General features: G+C 36.6%; 1 protein-coding gene across 1 annotated transcript in view; it reads left to right on the top strand.

The window, feature by feature from the left end:
* Nucleotides 1–21,918, top strand: part of UGCG (UDP-glucose ceramide glucosyltransferase) — a 41,225-nt gene that overhangs the window by 9,579 nt on the left and 9,728 nt on the right. Inside the window, exons 2-4 of the mRNA XM_058170764.1 lie at nucleotides 6,568–6,709; nucleotides 19,157–19,259; nucleotides 21,031–21,132. Coding sequence (XP_058026747.1) covers nucleotides 6,568–6,709; nucleotides 19,157–19,259; nucleotides 21,031–21,132 — 347 coding nt within the window. The remainder of the gene's footprint in view (nucleotides 1–6,567; nucleotides 6,710–19,156; nucleotides 19,260–21,030; nucleotides 21,133–21,918) is intronic.

Below are 21,918 nucleotides of genomic sequence, written 5' to 3'. Positions count from 1 at the left end.
CCATTTTGTAGTGGAAACTATGTTTCTAGTAGATAATATATTTAATTTGTTAAGATATATTTTCTATTTTTAATAAGAGGTAGTGGTTTTGTAAAATACATAGTTCCAGGATTAAAAAGCTTACCTAACAGCTGAAAAAAGGTGATTTCTTTCAGGTAATGCATAGATGTAAAAGGAATACTAATTTGACCATTTTACATAAGAATCTGGGCCCATCTGTCTTAAAATTATATGTATGAAAGTGCCTTATAACCAATGATACAGCTAATATCTACCTGGTTGTAAAGCTTGAAACAAATCTGATTACAGAGGTGATATTTTTCTCTCTGACCTCAACCCACTAAGCTCTTCAAAAGACCCAGGTTAGTCTATATAGGGGTGTTGAAGAACTTCTTTTATAAAGATGCATTAGACTCTTGCCAAACTGAAGCATTCTACTAATCATTTCTACTATATACTCTTGAGAACTATTACCAAGGGGCTGTCTTCATTCTATTTCTTTCACACAAAATATCTGGATAAAGCGGCCTTTTATTTCTCTGGAATGCACCCCCTCCTTCCTGGGAATCTAGACTACAGTATTCAACCACACACAATAGTGATAGAAACTAAAAATGCCATCTTTCCAATCATTATCTCTTCTCTACTAATTGCAAACCTGAACACCATTTTGTACAGAAGAAGAAATACTTCAGGTTTGTTTGTAGGTAGCAGCTATTTTTTTTTACTTTAAAATATGGGAAATATGTCTACATTTCAATATAAACTTCTCATTTGGAATTTTAAAATCAAGTTTAGCTTTTGTGTTTCTTAATAAAAGTTTTCAGGTATAGTAATCTTGCTGGAAGTCCGGAAACGGGCTCTGGAGGGCTGGGGAAGAGAGTTTTCACTCTCCTGGAGGCTTCAAGAAAGCATCCAGAGCCTGTGGAGGGTGAAAAACCGGAAGTCCAGAAATGGGCTGTTTCCGGCCTCCGGAGGCTTCAGGGAGGTCTGTTAGGCACAAAATGGGGCCCGGAGAGGGGGGTCGCATGCACATGCGCATGGGGAGCAGCGCCAGGGGGGTTGCAAGCGCCTGCGGTGAGGCGGGGCAGCACATGGGGATCGCGTGCGCAGTGGGGTGGGGTGTGCATGGGGGGCATTGCATTTGTACCACATTTGTATGGTATTTATACCACATGTGTATGATAATACACATTTATGTGTATTAATATATATATATATATTCGTTTGAGAGTGACATCACAATTGAATTTTTTAAAAATGTGTGTCAGTGTGTTCACAGAAAGAAAATGGCAATAAAGGTTATCTTCGGTTGATTCTGTGGTGATACAGTGATATCTTAAGAGGAAATGTGACTGAAATGCTTCCTCTCTTTTTGAAATTGTCAGGATCAAGCCAAGGATTACAGAGGGGGAAAACCGTTAAAAATCCCTTCTTCCTGCATTTCAATTAGAAAAACAGAATGTTGGTGACTATTCAGTTCAAAATTCCCTCTTCTTTTCTGCAGAATGCCCCAAGTTTCCCAGACAGGTATATAGGTAGTCCTCAACTTCTGACCTTTTATTTAGCAATTGTTCAACCCAAAACAAGTACTTATGACTCAGATTTGAAGTTCCAACCCCCGCACCCCCCACAGTGATGTGATCGTTTTTTGAGTGTTTGACAACCAGCCTGCATTTATGGCCATTTAAAGCATCCCACAGTCATGTGACCATGATTTTACACCCCCCCCCTTTTTTTTTTTGGTGGAAACTAGCACTATGTCTGCTTTCTGGCAAAAACACTGATTGCAGAAAAGGATTTAGTTAACAATTGCAGTATAGTTGGCACAACTTACGATCGTATTTCCGGTCATAACAGTCTAGGTTCAGGCCAGTTTACAGTACTAAGATAGTATTTGTTGTGCTTGTGGATGATTTTTGAAGGGCTTGGGATAGGGAAGGACCTGAATCTGTTGGTGGCTTACAGTGCAATCGACCATGGTATCCTTCTGGATTGGCTGCAAGGATTAGAGATGGGAAGCACTGTTTTGCAGTGGTTCTCTTTCCTATATGGCTAGGTTCGTTTGATGTTGGGGCAGGTTCTAGCCGCAACGACCTTAGACTAAGGAATCCTCAGGGTTTAGATCTCTCATGTCTCTCACACTTAATCCCTGGAGCCACGTCCAGAAGGATATTATAATCGATGGCTATTGCTGGTAGAAGAAGAACTTGAGTCTATTATTATTACCTTGCAGCGTGTGTGTGTATATTTGTGTATTTATACATGCTGTGATAAACCCTAGCAAAATATTACTAAAGCTATACATGCATAGTTATATGGCTAGGGGTATAGTTAATAGATAGAGATATAGATATATTCTCATTCTGAGACATTGAATGAATTAAGAGCCTAACTTCCAGGCAATCTTTCCTGTAACGTGTATTAAAAGACAGACTATGGCTGTCTGAAAATCCTTTTGCAGTTCCTAAACTGTAGACGTGCTTTGTAGCTCCTAGTATTGTTTTTGAAAAGTTAAATTAAACAGTGCTTGCTTTCTACAGTACTTCGACTTGAAGGTGTTGCTGAGGGTAAGGCATTAAAGAGAGAGTAGTAAATGAACGGGCTTACTTGCAGAGAAAGAGCTTACTGAAGAAAAGACAAATGCTGTCGACTAAAATAAGAATTTGTATAGTATAAAACAGCACAGGACTGCCAGCAAGAAGGCCATTGATAGCCTGCTGCCCCAGATATCTTCCTCTAGCCCTTTGCCTCTTGCTTTGCTCTTCTCTCTGGGAGTTTGGCTGAGGTTTGGGCCTAGTATCTACTTGTCCATCCTTAGCTTGAGGACTTCAGACAAACAGGAAATGGCTTGGATTTGGCTGTTGGGCTGTAGTCTGCTGATCCCTGGTAGAAATCGGAAATCTGGCCAGGTACCAAAAGTTGGTGAAGTGGAGAAAAGAGAAACAGAAAGGAATGCAAAAAGTAATGAATGCTGCATGCTGTAAGAAAAAAGCAACCACTAGCCTAGAAAAAAATCAGTCTGTGCTGCAGTTTTTACTCTCAGTAAATTTTATTTTATTTATTTTATTTATTTATTTGTCACAACAGTGTATATATAAGCGTAAGCATGAAATAACTATATGATATATAAGCATATATATAAGCATAAGTATGTAATAACTATAAGGAATTGGATACAATCAAAGGGAACATTAGGACAGGAATGTATCTTCTCCAAGCACTAATCTATCCTTCTTCAAATATTTATTAATAGGATGTAGATGAAGCTCACATTAAATTGTAGGTCACACTACTGTAGGATTCAGATTGTTTTGAAGAATTGACAAACTTCCTTTCACCAGTGTATGAACTCTCCATGAATGAGATGTCCAGTCATTAATGAAACTTGTTGATTCTTAACCAAGGAACCAATATCTATAAATGCCTCAAACAGAGGTATTTTGTGTTTCCTTGCTCTCCTCTAATGAAGATGGAGTTGCTTATCTGATTTGGATTCAGTATCTGTGGCTAAAATTGATAAAAGCCTGCTATTATTTTTTTGCACTATTACATTTTAATGCACATACCGTTAATATTCAAAGAGAAAGTAGTTTTCAAATAATATAAAATGGGCAAGTGCTTAAGTTGCGATAGCAGGTAAGATAAAGAGCAAATGGGAAAAAGTAGAAAATAAACCTATATTCTGTGCAGGAAAGTCTATAGCCTGACATTAGACCTACAGATGTAGATGTTTCCAGGTTCAGTCCTGGGCATCTGCAACTTGAGCTGTAAAATATTTTTTATTATAGATTACAGTGAGCTAGATCAGGGATCATCAACCTTTTGGACCTCAGGGACCACTAAATTCATAATTTTAAATCCCGAGAACCACTAATATGAATTTTTTTAAAAGATAAATAGTATTTAGTGCAATATAAAAATGCAAATATTTTTTCTGCGGACCACCAAAATTTTCTTGATAGACCTATGAGTGTAACACAGGCAGTTTAGTATATTTTTAAAGACCTTAGGTATATCTTAATTAAAATGAAATTTTGTTTCATACGTAGGAGAAATTGCCTTTCAGCATTCTTCTACATTAAGTGGAAAAATAAAATGGAAACATCAAATGGAATAAGTATACAAAATAGCTTGCTTGTGGCAAAAGAGTTAAGAAATATAATTATGGAGCCCTGGCAGATGAGAATTGCTGAGAGAACAGGATTCAGTTTTGGAGAAAATAAATCTTTAGTTAAGTATGGGTTATCTGCTAGGTATGTGGGAAAGTGCTTTCTCTAACAGACTTGCAGATTGTTGTAAGGAAGAAATGTTATCACCTCGAAGTAGCAAAGACTACATTTAATTAATTGAAAGGAAAGGTATTCTACTGATGTTTGGGAGCTAGTACAAGTTATCAGAGATTACCAGTTCTGATATGGATTGATTATATATATATTATTAATATATTAGTATTATTATTAGTAGTATATAAAACAATGCATATTGCTCATTTGGGTATTGCTTAGTTGTAACTGGCCTGTAATTTTTTTTCTAAATATAGAAATCATTATATGCCTGGGAAGCTGGCTAAGGTGAAACCCGAGATAAAAATAGCTGTTTTAACTATCCAGCCTTCCAACCTGGCATCTGCCAGTTGAATTGGATTACTACAACTCCAAGCCAGCGTGGAGATGGGTGGAATGAGAAAGGCTGATACAATCAGTTAACTAATTTGATAACTGCAGCTTCTTCCATGTTATTTATTTATTCATTAGATTTCTAGACCACCCTTCTCCCGAAGGACTCAGGGCGGTGTACAGCCTTATTAAAACACATAGGTACACAATACAAATTCATGTCCATGTTTGTAAATGTAATATCCTGTAGCATGTGGATTGTAGTTTCAGAGGCTCCAGTGCAGCAGGGGCACAATCTTTGACTCATAGAGATTTTAGTAAAACTCCACTTAAGTTAAAAAGAGAAGAGCACATCTCACTTAGCTCTGAAAAAGATTCTTGGTTGGCCCGAAGAAATTAAGATTGTTAGTTATTTGCCTAATTCCCAGCTAGAGTAAGTACATAGTGCAGTTTTTGATGTTTGCTAAAATGTGTCCAAGTTCATTCTGGTATTCTCAGTAATTGTTCTTTTAGCATGTACATGTGATTTATAGGGAAATAAAAAATACAGGTCTCTTCCAGTTGAGCTTAACACCTGCTCTATGTAAGTTCCTTGGCAGAAATATTGAAATAGTTTTCACTGTCTTCTTCTAAGATTATGTCACCTTCTCAGTCTAGACTATAGTTCTGCATTTTCTGGTGGTTTCTTATTCAAATACTAATTATATACAGTTCTTATATTTTGGGGAACCAATCATAATAGCTGGGTTGAAATATTATGCCTCAATCATGCATGTGTATATTATAAGGGAGCACCTGTAATATTGTAACATTAATATACAAATATATATATACATAAGCACAAATCTATATTTGTGAGAAAAATTGAACATCAGTATACATTTTATATGCGTAGGCTATTCTTTGTGATACTCTTGTATTCATTGTTCATATTTGTAGGTAGTGCTAAATAGAATTGTTTAATATATTTTTCATTCTAATTAAATTTAAAACACCTCAGTTTTAAGTGCAAAATAGTCTACTTGAGGGAATACAAGACATTTTTTAGCATTTTGGAAGTGTTTTGAGCTGGAGACAGCTATTTCAAAGTATTCTGAAAAACTCATAATCTGTTCATATTAAAAATGAAGTGTTTCAACTTTGAAATTGTTTGTTTTGAAATGTTCCACACATTCTTGGTGCTAAACTACTATTCTATCAGTAGGTCATGATTACTGTTACAATGAAATTGTTGTTCATATTGCATATTTCATTTTTTGTTGATATGTTTGCTGAAGTAATGCATGGAATTCATTTTTGAAGTGTAGATTTTTTTTGGAAATGATTTTTTCTAAAAACCTGTAAACATACATTTAGTTATGTAAAAAAAGAAATCTCCAGACCCTGAAGAAGAGGGTAGAGTAGAGTTTAATGATTAATGTGAATTGAGTAGATTTGCCAGTAGAATATCCTCCACTACTGTTCTGTAACAGAAAATTCCTTGTTTGGATTTATTTTGAGTGAAATATAATGAGGGATTTTTCTCAGGATGATGTAGTGAATAAAGGAGTTAATTTCTATCTTTTTGAACCATGTTAATTTCTGAGACAGGAGATTAGAAGTGTCGGTATTTGGAAGTGTCTCTCTAGACTGCTAGAATAAAATAAAAATATTTGACCTATTCATCTATTTCTCCCTTTCATCTTCAGGACATTAGTGCACTCAGGAATATGGAATGGATGTGAAAGTATCAATGTTTTGACTTACAGAATTATTACATATTTTTGCATGAGGTTTCCTTTAATGTTTTTTTGTATATTAGAGTAGATCTGTATGCTTAAAAGTTACTACTGCATTTTTTTCCAGCAATGAAACTGATAAAGCAAACATGAATATTTGTGTAGGAATGTTTAAAGTTTAATTATCATTTTACTCTTGCATTTCTTAAATGGCAATTTTTTTCTTTTAGGCACCTACAACTCAACAAGAAAGCAACAGATAAACAACCATATAGCAAGCTTCCAGGTGTTTCACTTTTGAAGCCTTTAAAGGGTGTTGATCCTAACCTTATTAACAACTTGGAAACCTTCTTTGAATTGGATTATCCCAAAGTATGTATCAAAGTGCTTTTTAATGAACAAAAATTATAGCTTTCTGTGTTTTTGTTATCTTGATCAATAAAATATTTTAATGCATGATAGAGATCTAATTTGGTGCAGTTGTTAAAGCATCAGGCTACAAACTGGAGACCATGAGTTCTAGTTGCATCTTAGGCACAAAGCCAGCTGAGTAACCTTAGGTCGATCCTTTCTCTCTCTCAGTCATAGGAAGAAGGCAATGGCAATCCATTTCTGAAAAACATTGCAAAGAAAACTGGAGGGATTTATCAGTCAGTTGCCAAACACTAACTCAAAGGCACCAAAACCAAAACCAAATAACCACAGGAGGATGTAATTTAACAATATCTTCAGGACTACAGATTTGCCAGTGGATTGGATTTCTGAGATGAATATTCATTTTCCTGTTAATTGGCTTCTGTATAATTAGCATTATATCATATTTAATATATATGAGGACACAAGGTATTTTGAATTTTGAAATAATTGGTAGTGTTAAGTACACTATGCTCGTAAATTAAGCCAATTATGCTCATAAATAAAAGGACCCCAGTGGTACAGTGGGTAAAATATGGTATTGCAGCCAAATTCTGACCGCAGTCTGGAGTTTGATCCTGGCAGGGCTCAAGGTTGTTTCAGCCTTCCATTCTTCTGAGGTTGGTAAAATGAGGACCCAGATTGTTGAGGGCAATAAGTTGGCATTGTAAACCACCGAAAGAATGCTGTAAAGCGCTTTGGGGGTGATATATAAGCCTAAATGCTATTGCTATTGCTATAAATTCCTGGAGGGTGCCAGTTTTCAGAATAATTCAGAGGACAAAGGAAGGAGCAATCCATTTCTCAACAATTATTATTAGATTTGTAACCCTTTATTGCTCAAGGTAGCAAAAGTATATAATACTCTTTTGTCTTATTTTTCCTCACAGTGACAATTCTGTGAAGTGGGTTGGGCTAAGAAAGAATGATTGGCCTGAAGTCATCTAGCTGTCTTTCATGACTAAGGGAAGACTAGAACTCACAGTTTCTTACACCAAACTAGCACTCGGTATTTTTTCCCCTTTTATTGTAGTTATAAACCTTGATACATAGTTGATTCAAACTATTTCAAAATATAAGCATTCTAATATTTAGAAAGCTTCAAAATTAAGAAAGTAAAAATTCTACTATTTGAAGACCATTTCCCTCAATGAATAAACAATATACTTTGAACAAGTATAATGTTTTTTCCAGAGTATGAATTGTGTATTACACATGGAAAGAATAAAATAGTTTCATTCTTCATCCCAGCAGATAAAACAATTTTAATAGTTTATCACTGTCTCTAAATAAAACATAATCTCTCTTCTCTCCACAACTCATCTCTTAGTTAAGGAAAATAAAAATGCTATGTTAATTAATCTTTATCAGCAAAAGTCCAGTAAGGACAACCAGATACAACTATTTTCTTCATAATTTTCTTCTTATAGTTCATTTCTTAGATAAAGAAAACAAGGTCCAAATGCTCTGTCAATCAGTCTTTATCCATAAAAGTCCAATAAGGACAACCAGATATAACTATTTTCTTTTTTTGAAAAACCTAATTGAACAAGTCAATCTTATAAATCATCTCTGATTTTTAAAAAATATTTGTTTATTTCTTCAAAAAATGTCCCAGAGGTAATTTATTGTTTACCTGTGTTTCAAAGTAAAAATTCTTTAGGACTTAAAATATTTGTCTTGTATTTTAGCAAAGGTTCTTTGTATAGTCAGAAGAAAAAAAATTACCCAAATCAGTTTCCTGATTTAATGTCTGTTCATCTTCTTTATAGAATAAGTTTCCTGATTTAATGTCTGTTCTTTATAGAATAAGAATAAATCAGATCTATTTGTATTATAAATCTCATCACATTAAACATCCATTGCACCTTCTTTTTGTTGTATAGTTTCATAAAAGCATGGTCCATTAACTTTATCAAGTGTCACAAATATAAAGTTTTTGAGTAATTTATTTAATTGGGTTCTTTTTATCTGGTTTTAGGGCTTGGATCAATAACATATTACATTTTGAGTCACATTTATGCGAACATATTGAAAATTCAAAAAGAGTTTACCAACTTTTAAGCAGCACCTTAATTAATATTGCCTGATTAATATTATCTGAGATAAGTTGTAATAATAATAATAATAATAATAATAATAATAATAATAATAATAATAATAATAATAATAATAATAATAATAATTTAATTTTTATACCGCCCTTCTCCCGAAGGACTCAGGGCGGTGAGCAGGCAAATAAAATAATACAATACATTTCAATAAAAACACTATTTAAAAAACTTATTCCAAAAGCCTAAATTTAAAATACAATACAAAATATAAAATAAACCCCAATAAAATCCATGTTTAAAACCCTATTAAGCCAGTCCTGCTCGGAAGAATAGATATGTTTTAAGCTCGCGGCGAAAGGTCCGGAGGTCAGAAAGTTGTCGAAGTCCTGGGGGAAGCTCATTCCAGAGGGTAGGTGCCCCCACAGAGAAGGCTCTCCCCCTGGGGGTCGCCAGCCTACACTGTTTGGCTGACGGCACCCTGAGGAGGCCCTCTCTATGGGAGCGTACCGGCCAGTGGGAGGCATGTGGTAACAGAAGGCGGTCCCGAAGATATCCCGGTCCTATGCCATGGAGCGCTTTAAAGGTGGTAACCAACACCTTGAAGTGCACTCGGAAAACCACAGGCAGCCAGTGCAGCCTGCGCAGGATCGGTGTTATATGGGAGCCACGAGTGCCTCCCTCTATCACCCGCGTGGCTGCATTCTGAACTAACTGAAGTCTCCGGGTGCACCTCAAGGGGAGCCCCATGTAGAGAGTGTTACAATAGTCCAGGCGAGAAGTGACGAGGGCGTGAGTGACCGTGCATAAGGCATCCCGGTCTAGAAAGGGGCGCAACTGGCGGACCAGGCGGACCTGGTAAAAAGCTCTCCTGGAGACGGTCGCCAAGTGATCTTCAAAAGACAATTGTCCATCCAGGAGAACCCCCAGATTGCGCACCCTCTCCATTGGGGCCAATGATTCGCCTCCAACAGTCAGCCGCGGTTGCAGCTGACTGTACCGGGATGCCGACATCCACAGCCACTCAGTCTTGGAGGGGTTGAGCTTGAGCCTGTTTCTCCCCATCCAGACCCGTACGGCCTCCACACACCGAGACAACACTTCAACAGCTACATTGGGGTGGTCAGGGGTGGAAATGTACAGCTGGCTGTCATCCGCGTACAGTTGATAGCTCACCCCAAAACCACTGATGACCTCGCCCAGCGGCTTCATGTAGATGTTGAACAGGAGAGGCGAGAGAACCGACCCCTGTGGCACCTCACAAAGGAGGCGCCTCGAGGTCGACCTCTGCCTCCCTGCCAACACCGTCTGCGATCGGTCGGAGAGATAGGATGAGAACCACCGAAACACGGTGCCTCCCACACCCAATCCCCCCAACCGCCACAGCAGGATACCATGGTCGATGGTATCAAAAGCCGTTGAGAGATCAAGGAGAACCAGGGCAGAGGAATAACCCCTATCCCGGGCCCTCCAGAGGTCATCCACCAATGCGACCAAAGCTGTCTCCGTGTTGTACCCGGGTTGGAAACCGGGTAATCATTGGCCAGTCCCCAGGGTTATTTAAAATGTGTAGATGTTTTAGTTACAATATCATTTTTGGAATTCAAGTAATAGCACTAGATTAAATTGACTTTTTAGGCTGCAAATGGGTCATTGTCTTCCATTTGAAAAAGGAAAGAGAAAAGGAGGTGTTAAAAAATAACTTGAATAAGTCCAGTAAGAAAAGCCCTAAATAAAGCATATAATATAAAAGCAAATAAATAGGACTCTGTTATTTGCTACTGCTAGATCAGGAAAGACAAACTTTGCCCTCTAGATATACACTTTTATCAACCACAGCCATGATGAATGGCAAGGAATTTTAGGAATCATTCAATGATTATTGTGTTAGTTCCAAAGCAAAAATTTAGAAATTTTATATATGTAGTGCTCTGTGCCAAACAAAAATAGTTGTAAGTAGCAGATGTTTTAAATCAAGATTTTGTAAACTAACCAGGGGACTTGCTCTCTACCCAGAGACACTGGCCCAGCCTAGCTGCGACCGATGCTCTGCATCATAATGGGCTCCAGGAGGAGGAGGGGACACCGTCTCCCCCATTGTGAAGCACACTAAATTTAACCGTGCTGCACAAGGCGCTGAGAGCAGTGGGTAGACTATGGAGGTAGCAATAACAGTGGCGTCGGCCGCAGCCAGGCCAAGCCAGTGTCTCAGAGCAGAGAGCAACTCATGTGTCTCCCCGAGTGACCAAGGTGTGTGCAGCACCAACAAGGGCTGGAAAAAGCCTGCGAGATATGGCAAGTACAGGGGCGCTTCACTCCCACTCTGGAATATGGAGTGAGTCTCCATCACCCGCCATCACCCTTACCTTCTCAGGCCAGGTGAGGAGTGTCTAGGAGGGGAGGGTGAAGGGTGGGGCCAGCCAGTGGTGGGTTCAGCCAACAGGGAGCCACAGGAGGGCAATGAAAGAGCTTCATTTATCTGGGAACCTGAAATGACTCTTGATTTGAATATGGTAAAAAGTACCCAAAGAAGAAGAAAGAACAACATCAGCAAAAAAAAAAAAACACCCCACCAACCCTCGAGTGTTTTTGGAAATGGTTCAAGAGGGAACACACACACACACACACACACGATAGATAGATAGATAGATAGATAGATAGATAGATAGATAGATAGATAGATAGATAGATAGATAGATAGATAGATAAAGGAGAGTGAGATGAGAGGGGGCGAGAGAGAGAAAAAGAGAGAAAGAGAGACACAGAGAGATACCTGTTTCCCACAGAAAACACCAGGAACCACAAAACCTGGGTAAGCGTGGCTGGGAGGTGTGTGTGTCATGTGACTGGGTGGGAGTGAGTGACATCGAGTTGGCCATGCCCACCCAGGTTTTGTGGCTCCCAGTGATTTCTGTGGGAAACGGGTCCAAATGGCTCTTCGAGTGTTTAAAGTTGCAGACCACTGCTCTAATCCATGAATAATGACTGAAGCAATATTTATAAAGCTGCTTTTGTTATTCCAAAAATGGGAGCAGCAAGATAAATAATACATATGGAGCTGAGTGTGCTAACATTTATTTTAGCATGTCATGAAACAGGTTGAAATTACACGAATAGTTCTTAACAGAAATACACAAAACATATGAGAGGAAAAAGAAGGTGGGGGGAGCATCAAACTTGTTTTTAAAGACAAAACTGTCTTGATTAAATATTAAGCCTTTATATTATATTGATAGCAAGCCAATGTATAAGGAGAGAAAGAACACACATTTCTCCAGGCTATTTTTCCATCATAATGTAATAATTTACTGTACCCCATATTTGATAAATCCATAGACCTTCATGTATTGATAAATTCCAAATTTTGATATACCTACCACATATTAACACCTTTAAGTCTATTTTTCTGATGATATCATAAAGTAAAAGTGATATTGGGATAACCATTTATTATATATATTATACATCCTTTTTCATTACCAATATAAGGAAGTTTACAGCACAGCTTTTTAGTTATTTTCTGAGATATCAATAATGATTAAAAATATAGAATTAATCTGAATATGAGATACTAAATTAAGACAGATAATTTTGTATTGCATCCTTGAAAAAAATAGCATTTTAGAAAAATGGGTTATTTTAAGAATTTTTTATTTATGTGGATATACATATTTTTGTAAGTTAGTACCTTTCTGTTAAGCTGAATTTCAGTTGTATGTGCCAGAGCCTTTGTGTGCTCATACTTTTGTTTCATTTGTTAATCTAGCAGGGAAGGAATAGTTTGCTAAGTTCAGAAGGTTGTATGGCATTCTTGAGAAATTGAGGAGACTCAGACTTTATGAAAGTGTACTTGAAACAAGAGGCAAGTGTTGTGTTTTCTCAAATGATTTTGAGAAAAATGGGTTTTCTGGACTTCTTGGCATTCTTTTATGCTATCACTCCTGGTATTCTTCTAAGTATACACTCACACTCATTGGGTGTGAGGAACAGTAGTGGTCAGATCAGAGACTCTGCTCTGCTTTGATGAGCCATTTCCAGGAAGTGGTGCGTGGAATTATTGCTAATATCATTAAGTGATTGATTGTCTTATTTTATTTGCATGCCCTCTGCTCTCAAAAAATCTGAGTGGCTGATAATCAAAAACAAAAAATACAACCCTGAAAAATAATAAATAAACCCAAATGTAATGTAAACTGAATTAATGGCAATATCCAAACTATCAACAGTAGACAAAGTCATGCACCTGCTAGTTTCAGACCTTCATCACAGTATGTCCTCCTCCTCCTCTGCTACATGGAACAACAAATTTTAACTGCTTTCTGGAAAGCCTGGAGTGAAGCAACAGACTGGATCACCATAGGAATGGAATTTCAAAACATGGGGGCAGTAGTCAAGAATGCCAGCTTTCAGAATCCCACCAAGATTCTTACGTAGGTGAGACTCAGAAGCAGTTGACCAAGGCAGTCCTATAGAGAATCCAGTCCAGAGACATGTAGAGCTTTAAATATAACAATCAGCTCTTTGAGAGTGGGAGGAAGAGAGGAAGGAAGGGAGGAAAGATAGGTATATGTGTAGAAATAAAAATATTCATATCCAAAAGAACTGATATCAAGTTCTTTTTCTTTTTGCCTAGCAGATGCAATTAGGGCAGTGGAAGTTAATGCTTGGAAATGGTAATGGATGGGACAAGGATGAACAAATACAATATTTAATTCAAATAAAATGGATATATATATATAAGTTAGGTGATTACTCAATCGGCTGAACAATATTCAGGTTTCTGGAAAGTTTTAAACTTCCTCTTAATATCATGGTCTTCATTTGGGGAGATTTTTTATCATACTGTAAATTCAGATTCTAAAACTAGTGTGGCTCAAATAAACTTTTATTAATTTCAGCTGATATTTCAGTTGCAACCAGATCAACATGAAGATTGCTGGTCTGTCACTCTCAATTTGGAAATCTTTTAAGAATGTAGTATGTGAAATTGATTTTTAAAGACTATTTGGAAATTGTAATTGGTTCAAAATAAAGCACAAGACAATTATTGGAACTTCATCTTCCAATCATAATTATAGTGATTCCTACCTAGCCTAATTTCCAGGCTCATTTCACAGTGTTGTGAGTTTAATATTTAAAACTCTAAATGGCTTAAAGCCAAGCTGTCTGGAAGATCACCATCTGTACATATCTCTCTGAATCTCATTCATCTCTGAATCTTAAATCTTTTTGGAGACATTGTTTCATATGTGGCAAGCAAAGTGAAGTATTTAGCTTGTAAAAAGAGAAAGTCTTATCAGAGTTTGCAATTATTTCCAAAGCTGCTGGATGTCTTTATAATCATAAAGGCATGTGATAAAAACATGTTGAAGTTTCATTAGTTTGATCTTATCTTCATGGTGGATCTGTTAGAATCTCATGATATTGTAGCAGTATAAAGCTTAATCTGGTTTGTGTTAGTAGCCATCTTTATGATATGGAAAAAAAATATGTGTAGTTTTTCCAATTTGATTCTAAGCTACCTTGTAAGTATTTTTGAAGTGCATAAATATTTTGATTGGATAGCAGGCAGGATTAAAGAAATCATACAGATCAACCTTCCAGTCTTTCTATTTACTAATGTTGAGACTATGAAGCATTTAATAATGATTAACAGAAGTTCATTTTCTTCTTGCATGGTATTTTATTTGAACTGAAGCACAATAACTTGAGTGATACTTTAAAGCATTATTTTCTGTTGAGCAGATGATTCATATATTAAATTAAACTAAAATATTACTCATTAATGGAATTTTTCCTGTTATAGGAAGATTAATAATCAAAAGCTAAGTTTTACAGAACCTTATAAAACAGCTTTTTAACATATCAAATGGAATTTGATTGTGGTTAAATCTGGTTATATATCTTTCAACTTTGCATATATGTGTCTTTAATATAACTTTGTAGTCTACTCTGTATGAAAAAGAAGTAATGTTTTCTTGTTTTCTCCGTGATAATGAAAGGTGTATGTTGGCTATATTTGCAAAGGGATGAAACTTTTCAAAAAAGGAAATATTTCCTGTTTTCTGAAATATAAGGTTTACTGTAGTATTATTCCAGAATATTTGATTGATTGATTATGTGCCATCTTTTCTTTAACTCCTAATGACCACATAGATAAATCTTCTCCATGGCAACCTATTTCTAGCCTTGTTATTCAGGTTTTCCAATGATGTATTTATTGCCATTCTCCCAAAGTGGCTTTTCAAAAGGAACTGAACTGCCTTGTTTTTCCCCTTGTTTTTTTCATTTCTCATCTAAGAAGCTTCTTCAGTTCTGACTGAATGGTGGGGAATGGAAAGATTTAGATTCTTTGTAGTCATCTGGTCCTTAGCTGTCTGAGAGTTGTTGAGGCCTCTTGGGAATTTATCGATACCCTCATGGTCACCTGAAACAGAGTACAAATGAATGCGGAACCTTCTTGGGACTGCTGTGTTATAGACAGGAGATAGGTATCCCTCCCTTTCTGTTGAGAGAGGGCTTTTCAATTTTGGCATATTTGACCCATCTTTCAAACCAATGGTCCTCTCTGTCCAGAATGTGAACGTCTTCAAAAGAGTGACCTTTGAGATGCAAATGGACTGCTGAATCTTGCCCTGGTGGGTTTCTTTTCCATTTGTGAAGTGATCGTTTTGTTTTCCCAATTTACAGATCTGCATTGCCTCACTACATTGCACTGCATTGTTTAGTTTGTGTCTGGGTGTTTTATCCGTGGAGTGGACAAGCTTCTGCCTGAATGTATTCTTGGGTTTAAAGTGGCATATATGTTCATTGAAAATCCTGCTAAGCTTTTCAGATATTCCTGCAATGTATGCAGTGACAGCATTGCTTTGCTCCTTGTTCTCTTTTTTGTCTGTTACGGAGCTCTTGCTGGATCTTTTTGTGGGTTTCATGAAGGGCCAGTGGGATGGCCACAAATTCTGAGGGCTTCCTTTATGTATTTTAGTTTTTTTTCTTTTCCTTCTTTGCTGGTTGGCAAACCTTCAGCCCGGTAATCATTTCCATTTTGTACAGGTAGTCCTCAACTTACAACAGTTCATTTGGTGACCGTTCAAAGTTACAACTTCACTGAAAAAAGTGATTTATGACCATTTTTCACACTTGTTGCAGCATCCATATAATCATGTGATCAAAATTCAGATAGTTGGCAACTGACTCATATTTATGACGGTTACAGTATCCCAAGATCATGTGATCACTTTTTGCGACTTTCTGACAAGTAAAGTCAATGGAAGGTCAGATTCATTTAACATCTGTGTTAGTAACAATACAACTGCAGTGATTCACTTAACAACTGTGACAAGGAAGGTCGTAAAATGGGGCAAAACTCACTCAACAAATGTCTCACTTAGCAACATAAATTTTGGATTCAATTTGTGGTTGTAAGTTGAAAACTACCTGTACTCCAGTGGGTGGTGAAAATCAAAATGTAAATACTGATCTGTGTGTGAGGGTTTACTGTATGTTTTGATATTGAGGCTTCTGTCTTCCTTAATGTATACTGCATGGTTCAGAAGGCCAGACTATTTTCCTTAACATCTTCCTGTGTGAACTTAAAATATCTGTCCAAAGTATTGATGTGTTTGGTAAAGTCTTTCACTTCCTGTGTTTTAATCTTGACCCAAATATCATCCACATACCTATACTAGTGAGTGGGTAGAATGCCAGTGAAGGAGTTTAGGGCTTTGGTTTCTACTTCTCCCATTTAGGAATTGATCACAGTGGGGGACACAGGCAAACCCAGGGGGCAACTGTGTTTTAGTATGTAGAAACTTTCATTGTATTTAAAATCGGTAATGATCATGCAGAGGTCCATTATGTCACATATGTGGTCGGGACTGAGATTAGTTTTGTCTCCTAATGTTCTGTCTAGTAGCAGTTGTTTCTTCACTACTGTGACAGCTTAATTTGTTGGAATGCAGGTGAAGAGTGAAGTGTCATCATAAGAAAGCAATGTCTCATCCAGGTTCAGTTTTAGTTTCCAAACCATGGCTTGTCAATGGCATTTTCCTTCAGTAGTTGTTGCAGGAAATTGATAACCTTTTTAACTTCAGTGTCCCTCAGAAAATTGTTCACCTTGGTCTTGTAGTCATGTGTTCAGGATAACTCTGCATCTTTCTTTATCAGCTTGCAAGATGATGATGCTTGTGTCTCTTCCTAGGGATGTCATTACTCACCTGTGATGTTTGAAGGGGGTATTTTATTACTGGTGAGGGCTGCAGATACCCTCATCTTTAATTGTTCTGCATCTGGTTCTACCAGTTTGCTGTTCCTGATAGCTGACTATGTGGCTGTGATGAGATCTGAGATTGATAGTTATTCTGGTGTTACTACAAAATTTAGTCCTTTGGGGGGAAAACATTATTTTCTGTTAGATAAGTGCTCTGTCTGACAGATTTCTCCCCCATCAATCAGTTCTCTAACATGTCACTATCCCCTCTCATCTGGATTTATTCCTCTGTTTTTGTGTTTTATTAGTATCTATGATGTCACTTAAGATGATTCAGGTGACCCTGCGGGTACAGATAAAGCCCCAAATTACCTCAAAGACTCTCTAAGATCTAAGAACTGATCTTAGTGCTAACCAACAGATGACTGCATAGAATATAAATCCTTCCATTCCCCACCATTTAGTCTGAACTAAAGAACCTTCTTGGAAGAGAAGCGAAACATTTCCAAGGAAAAAACCCAAGAAAGTCCAATTGCCTTTTGAAAGGCACCTTTAGGACAACCGTCACCTGCTGATTGAGAATCTCCATAGATAGTCATCGCCATTGTAACTGAGTCCATTCGCCTTATTTCTCTTGTTCTCTTTCCTTTCACTTTTCCCAGCATTACAACTTTTCCAGAGAGCCGGATCTTTCCATAACATGCTCAAGATAGTATAGTTTGAACCTGGTCATTTTTTTCTTTGAATCAGAAGTCTGGGTCAATTTGTTTAATGATCCATTGGTTAGTTTTCTTGTCTATCCATGGTATTCTCAGAAGTATTTTCCAAAACCTCTAAATTTAGGAGCATTGATATTTTTCCTATCCTACTTCTTTGAAGTCCAAGTTTCGCTTCCTTAGAGTATCACAGGAAATACCATACCTTGTGCAATTTGATTTTTCTAGAATACATCTGTTTGGCACTTGAATAATTTTTCCAAGGCCTTTATGGCTGCTCTATACAGTGCCATTGAAGAGCTGTGGTGGCATAGTGTTAGATGCAGTATTGCACGCTAATTCTGCCAACTGCCAGTAGTTCGATCCTGACTGGCTCAAGTTGACTCAGTCTTCCATCTTTCTGAGGTTGGTATAATCAGGACTCAGATTGTTGGGAGCAATATGCTGACTTGTAGAATGTTTAGAGAGGGCTGTACAGCACTATGAGGCAGTATATAAGCCTAAGTGCATTGCTATTGCTTGAAATATGCAACATATTTCTTGACTGCTTATTCTTTTACGGTGAATCTCCATTGCTAATTTTGAGGCTGGTTCTATCTGGTGCCATGAGTTTGGTCTTCTTTATATTTAGTTCCATTTTTTCACCTTGTTCCTTAACCTGTATTACTAGAGTTTGCAGATCTTTTGCATATTTGGCTAACAGGCATTATGCAGGTTATTGATGTTTCCTCCTCCGATGGTAAAGTATGCATGCCTTCTAATCCAATTCCCATTAATACATATTCAGTATTTAATACGTTAAATACTTATTCAGTATTTAGTACCTTAAATACTTACAGAAAATGTATTGCTTAAATTCATTCAGCAATATAACCAAACTAATTCTAAACCAAGAAATTAAAGGACAAATTATAGAAATATAAATTGATAGCAATTTAAACTTCCTTTGAAATCCCATTGGTTCTTATTAAAGCACAGTTTTTAATAGATTCCTACAGCGAAGATGTGTTGTTTAAATATTAGGGACATATAAAAATAAAATTCTGAAAATCTAGGTATCTTTATTTAATTGTTTCCAATATAGCTTGTGCTGGAAAAAATGCTTTCAAAGCCTTACAATACTTTGGTTGAAGCTATTTGCAGAGGTGTCCTTCCTGTATGGTCCATCCTATGATCTCAAATAACACATGGAGTGTCTTGCAGGCTATGTTGTAGAAATATGTGCTATTCTCCTTTTTCTGTTGTGAGGCCTAATTTATAGAATAAACATCTATCGGAATTGAAACATGTCCCTTCCTTATTAAAGTTCAGGAGAGTTTTGTCATTATATTATCTGCTTTAAACTGTCCGAAATTGGTAAGAATTGTTCATAAATTCATTTGCTAAATTAATAAATATAACACCTTGCATTGTTTCTCTTTGCTCCCAGTATGAAGTACTTCTTTGTGTGCAAGATCATGATGATCCTGCCATTGATGTGTGTAAAAAGCTGCTTGGAAAATACCCCAACATTGATGCAAGATTATTTATAGGTATGAAGAAAAGTTATAAATTTCCTTTTTAATAATTGCTTGGAGAAGTTGATAAAGAAACCAATTGAAGTAGGGAGAGAAATCTGGGAATAATAAGTTAATATTAATTCTAACTAGTGTGCTGGTGGCATGCTATTACGATACATTTTTCCTGCTTGGCTTCTTCTGAGAACAGGACTGGCTAGCTAGACAAATAAGAAGTTATATTATTATATGCTAATGAATATACAGTTCCACAGCAACTGTTCTGTGTGGTAGTTTGAACTAAGAGAACGTGGTAGGACTAAAATTACTAAGTGAGCCAAGAAAGAACAATTTGGATTTGCCTCTAAGTAAAATTTGTGTGAAGGTTTCTTGGTTTGTTTTGCTGACCTTTGCAGAAGGAACCAAATAAGAATTACAGAACAGTGCATTTGCTTACTCCTGTTAAACCTATATTCATATTATACATTTATAGCAGAACATCATTCTTCAGATCACAGGCAAAAATTCTGGATAAAGTTGCAGAGTGAAGAGCCTAAGGGTGTTTGTGTATGCATAGTTGCAGACAATACTTAAGACACCCTGGTCAAGCTGAACGTTTCAATGAATACTAAATGAACAGAATTTAACACTACCTCTACATGATGTAGAGTTAAACACAGTTAAGTCTTTAAATCTGAATTTTACTTAATATTATGCCAAGTTGACATTGAATATAGCAGGTATAAAAGTTGAACAACATTTTCAGTTGACTCAGTGCAATTTTGTTTTTACTGTTTTTACTGTAGAGTTGTTAATAAGGTGTCAAAAGATTCATTAGGTGTACGGTTAAGTAGATTAAATCACTTATACAGATGAATGACTGTTCTCACTTCTCAAGTTCTGATTCCTCTTTCTACTTTCAACAACCATAGACCTCTTTTAAGCAGCTTTTGGAGTTTATGAAAGTGAAGGTAATTCACTCATACAAAGCAGGGTAAGACTGTAAAAGGTCTAGCATTTTCAGCTATGAGAAAAGTTAGGAAATGAAAGTTACACGGAACGATTGAGGTTAAACCCAGGTCTTGAAAACTAAGAAACAATGATGTTAGAAATGAAAACTGGATAGTCTGCAAAACAGAACCCACAGACCATTGCAGATGAGCTGCTGACAAGTTTAGCTGCCACTGGACTTGTTCACATTTTCACAATACAGGATTGCAGTGATCTGCATGAGAGACTTGGCAAATGAAATCTCTCTTCTGATCTCATTCAGGATGCAAAGTATGCAAGAGAAAACTGTGATTAACTTGAAATGTTTTGGAACAAAGTGCTTTAGACAGTCTCCATGCAATGTATGCCTGGAGACTTAAGAAAATTTCTGGGCTAGAAGACTAAATCTAAAAGCAAAACAGAAAGTCTTTTAGCTAGCTACTGTAAACATTTGGAAGCTTATTTCTGCAGAATGAGATGTTACAAACTACTGACTGAAAAGACATCCAAACTTCTGAATCTACTATATTCATTATTTTCATATTTTGAATCTATAAACAATTGCACATAAATACGAAGAATACAGTCAAATTTGCAGAAGGGTACCACGTTTAACTTTAGATCATTATAGAGGCTGTGTCAGGTTCTGTTCTCTTGTAGAGACAGTGAAACATACCATTTGAATAGAGGTACCTTAACTTTTTTAAGCAACTCTGTATAATATATGGATGGATGAATAAATTCAGAGATAAAGAGTTTGCACAATATTTATTTCTTGATAGTGGTAATGACTAACAACTTAGATGTTATTTTTAAGGTGGTAAGAAAGTTGGAATAAATCCAAAAATCAACAATCTGATGCCAGCATATGAAGTTGCCAAATACGATCTCATATGGATCTGTGATAGTGGCATTAGAGGTAAGTGATTTCTTTCAGTGCCACAGAATGTTCTTTTGGAAAGGTTCCTGATTGCAAGCTATTGAAATAAGTAACATTATAATATTAAATGTTGATGGTATCATTCATAAAATTACATTCTGCCAAGAACACATTACAAATTTTATGGAAATGGAGTTATAGTCATTCTCATAGGCTCAAGATGTAAGAGTCAAAGGTAACATGAAAAATATGGAGGCAAATACTGTCAGATTGTTGTTTGAAATTTTTGGAGCCTTTAAGTCATTCCCGAGCAGGCAGCAATTGGGGGAAGAATGCCTGTTCTCAAAATCACTGATGGAAATTACTGTTCAAAAATATCCATTGTATTAATTAGGAAAAATTGAGCAGACAAACTGTTGAGGTTGCTTCTTGCTATCCTGTGTAGTCTCCCAATTGAGCTCTACAATATGTCTGTCTATCTATCTATCCTAGAAGGGTTGGCATGTTTCTAGGCAAGTCATTGCACAATAACTACCTGTGTAGCGTCATCTTTATTTCTAAGAAAGTAATTCTTAAACAATAAAAATGAAGCTAGAGCTAGTTTGATGGAGAGGTTAAAGTGCTAGTTCTAATCTTACCCTAGGCATGAAAGACCGCTGGGTATACTTGGGACAGTCACTCTCCAGGTCAGCCCATTCCATCTCACAAGGTGTTGTTTTGAGGAAAATAGGAGTCAGGAGCATTATGTACACCTGTTTGAGCAATCCAAAAATAAAGGCAGGATATAAATATATTAATAATGTATGCCAACTTTCCATTTATGTA

Source organism: Ahaetulla prasina, chromosome 2, assembly GCF_028640845.1.
Source record: "Ahaetulla prasina isolate Xishuangbanna chromosome 2, ASM2864084v1, whole genome shotgun sequence".
NCBI classification, from domain to species: Eukaryota; Metazoa; Chordata; class Lepidosauria; order Squamata; family Colubridae; genus Ahaetulla; species Ahaetulla prasina.
The sequence above is the reverse complement of the archived record's forward strand: the minus strand, read 5'-3'. Positions and strand labels throughout refer to the sequence as shown.